General features: G+C 43.0%; 1 protein-coding gene across 1 annotated transcript; it reads left to right on the top strand.

Annotated features, from left to right (window-relative positions):
- The first annotated feature begins 2,799 nt into the window (after positions 1-2,799).
- barhl1b (BarH-like homeobox 1b) lies at positions 2,800-9,359 on the top strand. Its single transcript, XM_031856039.1, has 3 exons — positions 2,800-4,109; positions 6,695-6,917; positions 8,164-9,359. Exons 1-3 carry the CDS (start codon positions 3,659-3,661, stop codon positions 8,453-8,455), a joined length of 966 nt encoding a protein of 321 aa, XP_031711899.1. The 5' UTR covers positions 2,800-3,658; the 3' UTR covers positions 8,456-9,359.
- Positions 9,360-9,419: the final 60 nt, after the last annotated feature.

Below are 9,419 nucleotides of genomic sequence, written 5' to 3'. Positions count from 1 at the left end.
GGGGACTGTCTATCTTCACTGAAATGGCCCACGGGTGCCAACTTTGGTTTGGTGAAAATGTGAGTGGAAGGTGTGGGAATGTTTAATGTGGATCAATAATAACGTATGATGTCATCATGTGATAAAAACAGACAGGCAGCAGTTCATCATTTCCTGAAAACATTCCTGTTTCCTCTCTTTAACATGGATCAATAACATCCTCCCTCAACATCAGTGTGTGTGTGTGTGTGTGTGTGTGTGTGTGTGTGTGTGTGTGTGTGTGTGTGTGTGTGTTTATTTCAGCATTGGGGTAACAGTTGGACTGGCCCTCAAATTCAAACCACTTCCTGGAAAAGGAGAGAGAGAAAAAAAGAGCTTTGCTTGACCAGAGGGACACTTGTCCAAAATCAGCAGCAGCATGAGCCAAATCCTCACACTACACTACATACACACGCACACACACACACACACACACACTCACACACAACAGTACAGCTGTCTTGCTGCAATGTCCTCTGCCGAAAAAAACACATTTCTCAGATTTTAAAGGATTTATAAACTTTACCGGAAGCCTATAGAGTTACATTTAAGTGCACAAAATAATAATATTTTAATAAACCTGTACATTCACTCTGTGTTAGTGCTGAAATATTTTTTTGTTTTATCTACATTTTTGTTAACTTAACTAAACATTTATCAAGCAAAAATGTTTCACACCGCTCTAAAACAATTTCTCCAGTTTGAGGATTTAGTGCTTTTCTATAATTGTAGATTGAATATTTTAAAATCTTTATTGGGAGGTTGACTGTTTGCTGGACAGAACAAGCAATGTGAGGATGTCCCCTTGCGTTCTGAAAACTTTTTCCTTCCCTCTTCTTTCATTTTAAAGACTAAGTTATTATTGAAAACAATATCAATAGAATATTTAATAATGAAAATAATGGTTGTAGTATTAGTCTACATAATGCTAAATAATCACGCATGCTATGGCATGGTGTTTTTATTGGGGGGGGGGGGGGGGGGGGGTCCTTCAAACCAATCATTTTATTTTTTCAACTATTGCTTAGTTTGTCAGTGAACAGAGATTTAAACTCCCCACTTTATTTTGTACTTCACAAATGTGGGTAAATTAACCACATAAACGCAAAGCATTTTGGGTAATAAAGAGTTAAGAAATTAAGATCAAATAAATTAGGACTTTCGGGGTATTTTATAAGAAAACAAATCAAAATAATGAACGCTTCTCTCCGTTTCATAAAGGCGGAAGAAGTCGGTTTAATCAGCTTATGATTTATTTACTACAACTGTGCTGGAGCTGTGGACACGCGGAACAGCGCGGATAAAGAAAAGGAGACAAAAAAAAGCCAGAGAGAGAAAGCATCAAACCACTGCTCCTTTTCATGCACCAGCAGAGGAGAAAGAAACCGCTAAGTCAGGGTGGGTGTGTGTTGCCTTATATCTGTGTTGTCCCCGCCTCATATGTGACAGCTTGCAGCCGTGATGGGACCCCATGGGAGCGGGGAGCGGATTCACTAACCTGCCGGTGTCTGAGACCGACGCGCGCCTCCAATCTGGTGGTCACATGGGGTGAGGAGGAGGAGGAGGAGGAGAGGGAGGGGGGGTGTCGGCGATGATGAGAGGGGGGTTAGTTAGATTATTATGGAGCTGTCGGGGCCGTCGCGCGGGGCAAACTGTTGTGAGGAGTGGAGCTATAAAAGTGCACACAATGGCATTTCACGCATGTTAAGGTGAAAAGTGCGCACAATGGCGCCTCACGCGCCTTGAAGTTTTTTTGCGTCACGCTGCTCTGACTATTGTATACAATTACCAGGGACTATTAGATAGTCATTATGCTCTAAATGATGGATGTTCAACGACGAGACGTTGTTCGTGCTCAATAATAATACCAACAATAATAATAATAATAGAAGATTTTAATTATATTTTATTATATTCTTCATCCACTAATTTTCTTATTTGAAAGGCAACATAAAAATATATTTTCATGGTGGCGGTGTATCTGCAAAGATTGTTTGGGGATTTTGACTGAAGGGCAAAGTGATGAAAATTCCAGACTTTAATAATAACAATGTTTTGCAATAATAGAAATAAATTGAGGCCTCTAAGGAATTCAAATTATTTTCACAATAAAAGCACCACCAGCAGAAGGAGATATTACCAATTATATAAAAAAAATAACAATAATGTAATTACAACAATAAATAATAATGATAAAAAATAGTATTATCATTTGGTTATTTTGTCAGTTTCATCAATTAATTTCGTCCTATCAAAATATGTGCACCATACCAATGATAAATCTAATAAATCAATGAATGAATGATACAAATTTAATTTGTGATGACAATAAAAAGTGAAAGGTTGAACAACAAATCTGTAAAAAAAAGAAAAAAGAAAAAGAAAAAGTGGAGCTGTGGAGGTGAGAAACAAATCCAGTCAAGAAAGGGAGTTGAGAAGAAAAACACCGAGCCGCTCCACATAATAACCCCATTATAAGCCTCATCAATGATGTAATGAAAGCAAACAGTGTGAAAATTGCCTGTAAACAGTTGGATCTGAGTCTCCTGATGAATTCAGTGTCTCTTTTATCAAAGTGAGGATGAGCCAGGCAAGAGAGAGGGGAGGATGGGAGAGGCAGGGAGGGGGGGGGCAGAGTGAGGCAGAGTGAGTGGGCGTGTAGGGAGGTCCACTTCCAGCTCCCCTCAGCCAATGAAGGCTTGTCACAGGGGACTCACGTGGACGAGGCGCTCTTAAAACCTAGCTCCTGACTTTTCCTCAAGTTCAATTTTTTGGGATTCCCTCCCACCCCCATCGCATCTTGTCCTCTTACTTGCCAGTTGTGGCTATTTAACCCAGTTTACCTCTCCTTTTTTTTTCTCCGATTGTGAGTCTCGCATCACATCGTCCCGCGTCTTCCTCGTCTGCTGCTTTATTTTTGCTGCTGCGGCTCTCGGACTCCTCGCTCTCGCTCTGCTTCGAGTATATATTATTTTTGGTCAAGGTTTTGTTGCTCTACTTGAAGGAATGCGAACACTTTCCATCCGTCTTCTGTGTGGCCACATGACGAAGCTGCCCTGACCGTTTTCCTCCGGTCCTCTCTCTCAGGTCTGACGCGTAGCTGTCCATGGTGCTGAAACGCTTTCTTACCCTCCGAACAGACCGGTGCGCTGCTGCTCCCAAACATCCACAAATACAGTCCGTATTTTCTGCATCTTTTCGCGTCTTGCTGGTGAGTGCGTTTCAGCAATAGCCAGTCAGTCTTCCCGGCGAGCCTTCTGAACTCAACAACAGACGGAGTTGGTGTTAAAGGAAGCAAAAGAAGAATCGACTGCGACTCTCCCAAAAGAGACGATCGATTTCAGGAGGACACAAATTTCGAGACTTGACAAAAAAAAGAACAACTACAAAATCATGCATGGACGATTGCTGTAACACAACTTAGCCTGGAGATATTTGCTCTTTAAAGAACCAGTTGGGCAACTGGAAATAGCGGATGAATAATCTTTATTTGTAGCATATCCAAAAACATTTTTCTCGGGCGGGGGGCTCTTTCTCCTCTGCTGGATCAACTTAGACAACCCCCCTCCCTCCCTCCCTCCCTTAAATAAAACTTGTCCTGAATACCAAATGTTAGTTTGAGGAGGCCTCGACCAAGACAATGGAGGCGTCCGCCAACGGGTCCAGTTTTGGCATCGACTCGCTGCTGTCCCGCAGGCCTGGAAGCCCGGTGTCCAAAGGGGACAGCCTGGTGGGGGAGTGCCGCTCGCCGCTGGAGTTCAGCCCGAGATCAGACGCGGAGAGCGGCTGCTCGTCGCCTCCGTCGCCGCGAAGGGAGTGCGCGGACGAGGTGGCCCAGAGGCAAGGTCACGGCGTCGGCCTGCCGCCGCACCTGCAACACGCGCAGATATCGGCGGGTTCGCAACAGAGGACCGTGACCTCGTCGTTCCTCATCAGAGACATTCTCGCGGACTGTAAGCCCCTCGCCGCGTGCGCGCCCTACTCCAGCAATGGACAGCCGACTCAGGAGGCGGGCAGGCTGGTCTCCAAGATAGCAGAAGACTTTATGGAGAAAATCCACAGCAACTCGTCGTCAGACAGTGAATATAAAGGTAAGGAGAGAGTAGACAGTGCTCTGCGGGGGAGAGGAGATTGGAGGTGAAACTGAGTTAGCCTTCTGCTTTCACACGGGACTTTTGGCTCTTGTAGAAAAATATTCCCATTAGCCTATCTAGCTCGTCCTTTTGCTATTCTATATTTGTCCTGTCTAGGTCCATCTTTGTACAATGTTTAGCTGCAGCTGGTCTGGTTTTGGTGCTTCTTTGTCCGTTTTTTAAAAAGTATTTTTAAAATTTCAAATTCGGACAAACTTCGTTAAATAGCAATTCAATAATAAATGCAAGAAAATAAAAAATAAAAACAATCAGAGGTGTACTAAATACAATAAGTAGTGCAATCTGGTGTAATGCATGACGTTGGAATAGCAATAGATTTAAATGACATTGAAAGCCAAACTGCAATTTATAATGTAAGCACAATGGATGCATTTAGATGAGCTGATGACAATGAAAAATAAAAAAACACAAAGACATATAAATATAATAAAAACAGGTATACGCTTATAAAAAAATTGTAGGCCTTTTTTTCAGAGGACTTCCTAATAATAATAATAATATGTAGCTTTAATGTAGAAGAATAATATTTTCTAGCTCGGCTTGAACAATATTGGGGGAAAAGTGACAAAAATATCTTCGTCAATAAACTGACACTATTTCATTAGCCGGCCACCGGAGGCCATCAATGAGGGCAAATTGAGCCGGCCCTCTGCTGCAGCATCACTGTGGTGGAAACCTGAGATTTGTCCCTGCGCGGTGACAGACTATTGGGTTCATTTTCAATAAGTTTATCCATTTTGAATCAGCACGGGCGCGTTTCAAAGCCTTCACGTGAGCGGAATATCCAGAAAGCATCTGTTAATGTCAGGGAGGCAAGAACGGGAGAGATGACAGGGTCGCCTCCAGATAAATGCCATCAAGGGCCTCTCTGTTTCCAATCATGTCAGCCATAACAGACATGTCACCTACATTGACAGTTTAATGAAGCAGCGCCTGTAAGGACGACGACCGCTGTAGGCTATGAGGGGAAATATAACATCGAATTCAATACATGTGAGGATGCATTATTAATATTATGATTTCAATATTTACTGTTTTATTTTGTTTTATTCACTCATGGACTCACATTAGTTTTATTCCTTGTTCACTTTTCTTGGAAGCTATTGATACGGCGTCACGTCATCAATTTGTTCGACAAAAACTCAGTGTGTGTGTGTGCACGCGCGCGTGTGTGTGTGTGTGTCCGCGCGCGCGCTCATGTGTGTCACGGTGGTGGCTGGAGATGCTCATCGACGCGCTGATTGATTGAGGGAGCCGCGGGGCCCCACGGCGCGCCTGCACGGTGGCTTTGATTTCCACGAATCCGCCTCCTAATATTTCGGGGGATTTGATGCAATTTGTCCCTGGCGCTAATCAGATTTGTAACCGCGCAAGGCCGCGCGGGCTCTTGATTTCCACTCATTTCCACGGTCCTGTGAAGTTCCCCCGGTCGCGGTTGAAAGGCTCGTCCTTCCCTTGTGGCTCAATTAGGCGGATTATTGTGCTCCTTGAGACGATTCAACTATTCAACTACCAAGATCTCTCGCCTCGCCCCCCCTCTCTCTTTTCTTGCCTTTCTTTTTTCTCTCTCTCTCAGAGAATTGACTATAAGGACTGTATATCAAGGCTCGCCCTGACATGACACCACGCAGAAAGAGAACAAAGGCTGCGGCTCTGCTGACGGGAGGAATATCAGATTGGAAGTGCGAATATTGGAAGAGCTTTTCATAACAATTTAAGCCCAAATCAAATAGCTCCATATAGCCTATAGGCACTGTTACTAGCGCCGTGATTTCACACTCCGCAGTGGAAACTGTCAATGGCTGTCAAGTGTAGATAAATAGTAAAAAAATAGAAAAAGAAAATCAGACGTGTTTTTAAAAAAACATTTTGACTAAATGTTTGAAGCCTTTTTTGACTCTTTCTATAAAATTCGCATTACGCAAAATGTTCACCTTTGATTCACGTGGTGTTAAATCCAGCGATTTAAAATGACTACAAATAAAATGCGCGGTTTTATTTGACCTCACTTTTTTAACACGGACAAATGACATTTAAAGACAATTGCAGCGCTGCTGTATAGTTCCAGATGTGCAGGCTTTATCGCGTCTTTTGAGAGGGGCAGCAATAATTGGATTATAATTATTATTATATTAAATCCAGCTAATCAATCAAGCAATCAAGCCTTTATTTGGCGCACCTCACACAGGACATGCAGGTCAAATTGTTTCTCATAAAAAACAAAACGAAGATAGAATTGTATTCGAATTCTCTTTTGCCTCTTGATGGCTTGCCTTCATCCAACTAACTTCATGTCATATTTTATTTTCTCCCTTATCGATTCTCTGATCAAAGTAAGCAGCTTCACGCGAATGAAGAGCTACAGGGCAATAAAAGAGACTCACTGTTGTATTTCAGTTGACTCTGATATTTGTCTGCCTTCTGCACAGATTCATTTGTCCACACAAAGATGTCGCGTTACATTACACATGAGGCCACTTCTCTGTTTTCACCTTCTTCTCTCTCCGTTATTTGTCCGACAGTGAAAGAGGAGGGGGACAGGGACATCTCCAGCAGCAGGGACAGTTCTCAGGTCCGGATGAAGAAGCCCAGGAAGGCCCGGACGGCCTTCACGGACCACCAGCTGGCCCAGCTGGAGCGCAGCTTCGAGCGGCAGAAGTACCTGAGCGTCCAGGACCGCATGGAGCTGGCGGCCTCCCTCAACCTCACCGACACGCAGGTCAAGACCTGGTACCAGAACCGGAGGTAAAGACGCTGCTGCTGCTGCTACTTAAGAGGAGGGGGAGGGGGGTAAATCTGGTTTCTCACGGCTGGCTCATGACTCCATGGACCCAGGGACGCCATGTTTTCCTCTCACCCTAAAGGTGGCATGAGTTCACTTTACTTAACTGCACATGAGCCTCTGCCACTAGGGCTGAAACCAAACGCTATTTTAATTATTGATTAATCTGCCGATTTTTTTTCTCCTCGATTAATCGTTTGGTCCATAAAATGTCATCATTTTTGTGGACAAACCCCCAGTTACCCAGAGCACAAAGGGGCACGTGTTAAGATACATTCAGTGGCATTATCACTTTGAACAATTAATCAGGATTTACCTTTCTGTCAATTCAACTAACCCTTCAATTAGTTTCAGCTCTTACTTTCCCTTCACAATAACATAGGCTTTGATTGACAGCTGATTAATTGATCCTATTTATTTTAGCGTCACCGAATTGTCTGGAGAATGGGTTGAATTGGATTTATTTGCAGCTTTATATATATTTCGATTTTTAGCACCTATACTTTAACAGAAAACACAAGATCACATCACGGACACACGTGTTTTCCTTCGGTCCATTCTATTTATTGGGGGTTTGGGACGCTTGTCTGAGTTCATCTCCTCAGTTTTCAGCATCTTCATGCAACACGATTACTTTAGCAGCGTCCGATTTAATTCACACAATGACCCTGCATGTAGCTGGGAAACCGAGCCGTCAACGTTTTGTAAATAAATAACTCCTTGCAAAAGAAACCGTCTTCATCAATGTTAAAAAAAAAGATAAATCGGTTTTCTGCAGTTTTTGGTTGAATTAACTTCAGCATTTATTCTTCCACAGCTTTGACTCCCAGGCAGCTAAATTACATAAATAAATATAAAAACAACACTTTGGCGTATGAATAATGCATTGTTGCATGTGTGCATATCAATAATTCAAACAAACCACTATATCTACTCAATTATCTTTATTATGAATTATTCACCTGCGTGGAGTGCATACGGGCAATCTAACAGACATCCTTGGGTGTGAGTACAAGTGGCAGGTTGGAGACTTTGGTGCTTTAAAAATAAAAATAAATAAACAGATGTATTGCTGATTTGCAATTGGACCCAAGGTAAACAGACGGGAGATATTTCGGCGTGTGTCAGATCCAAACACACACTAATGCTCCGTGTATGTATCGATGCGCGCGTGCTCAAAGCTAAATCAGAGTCTTTCCTCTCTTCCAGGACGAAGTGGAAGAGGCAGACGGCGGTGGGTCTCGAGCTGCTGGCGGAGGCCGGGAACTACTCCGCCCTGCAGAGGATGTTCCCATCCCCGTACTTCTACCCGCAAAGCCTGGTGTCCAACCTGGACCCCGGAGCGGCCCTCTACCTGTACAGAGGCCCCTCGGCGCCCCCGCCGGGCCTGCAGAGACCCCTGGTCCCGCGGATCCTGCTGCACGGCCTGGGGGGCGGTGAGCCGCCTCCGCTGCCTCTACCCCCCATGTCCAGCGTGCTTACTCGGCCGACTCAGCGGTGAGCCGGTCCCTGCTGGCTTCCCTTTTTTTTTGTACGCCGAACTCGGCAGGACTCCTAAGAAGAAATGAAACAAAGACTGATACAAATAAAAACGGGACGAGCCAGAGAAAAATAAAACTGTTGGAGGCCTTTATATGGTGCGAGGCGGCCGATTGAGGCTGAACCCTGGACGGAGAGGAGTGACTCAAACTGACTGTGTTGGAGGATTCTTTCCCTGTTTTTTTTTGTTATTTTTGGGACATGAGCTTTATTTATAACCTATTTATTTTTAATATGAATCAACGCATCTAAGTTATGTATTTATTTGATCCCAGTTTCAGTATTTTTTGTGTTTTTCCCAACAACAGATATAATTGTTGGTGGAACTTTGACCAACAGTTCAATGCCAATTAGACTCCCTGGTATTATTATTATTATTATTATTATTATTATTATTATTATTATTATTATTATATCATTATTATTACTACGTGGATGTTCATGGATATTGGCAAAGTAGCATCCTTCCATGTAATATGAATATAATAGAGGATCCAAAGGTATTAGTAAATATTTCTTTTTTTGCCCTTTCTAAATCCGTCTTGACTTTTCTTTCCACGTGAAGAACAAGATGATCAGCAGTCATAAACCTGTAAATAAGAATATTTTGCATTTTATTCGAAAGAGACTGATTTTAAAAGAAACCTTTTCGTTTTGTTCGTTTGTTTGATCTATTTTGTCCGTCTTTTTCAGACCGCGGAGATCCAGTTTAACATAATAAACTAGATTAGCCGATCAGAAACTATACAGGAGAACGAGTCAGAATAATAATGAAAAATATTAATAAACATATTAGTCTGAGAAGGGAAGCCTGGACCCAGATAGAGGCACAAACACGAGAGCTGCGGGGGGGGGGGGGGGGGGGGGGGAGAAAAAGAAAAATTTTTTTTTTTTTTTTTTTTTTTGTTGTTCGGGTGGAAGAGGAA

The sequence above is a fragment of the Anarrhichthys ocellatus genome, unplaced genomic scaffold (genome assembly GCF_004355925.1).
Source record: "Anarrhichthys ocellatus isolate YVR2014 unplaced genomic scaffold, GSC_Weel_1.0 scaffold16, whole genome shotgun sequence".
Classification (NCBI taxonomy): domain Eukaryota; kingdom Metazoa; phylum Chordata; class Actinopteri; order Perciformes; family Anarhichadidae; genus Anarrhichthys; species Anarrhichthys ocellatus.
The sequence above is the reverse complement of the archived record's forward strand: the minus strand, read 5'-3'. Positions and strand labels throughout refer to the sequence as shown.

What these genes read in the sequence shown, in the direction of transcription:
- barhl1b (XM_031856039.1), top strand. Translation starts at nt 3,659, where the DNA reads ATGGAGGCGTCCGCCAACGGGTCCAGTTTTGGCATCGACTCGCTGCTG. An exon ending in GTCAGACAGTGAATATAAAG is followed by an intron (nt 4,110 to 6,694) that starts GTAAGGAGAGAG and finishes TTTGTCCGACAG; the next exon opens with TGAAAGAGGAGGGGGACAGG. An exon ending in ACCTGGTACCAGAACCGGAG is followed by an intron (nt 6,918 to 8,163) that starts GTAAAGACGCTG and finishes CCTCTCTTCCAG; the next exon opens with GACGAAGTGGAAGAGGCAGA.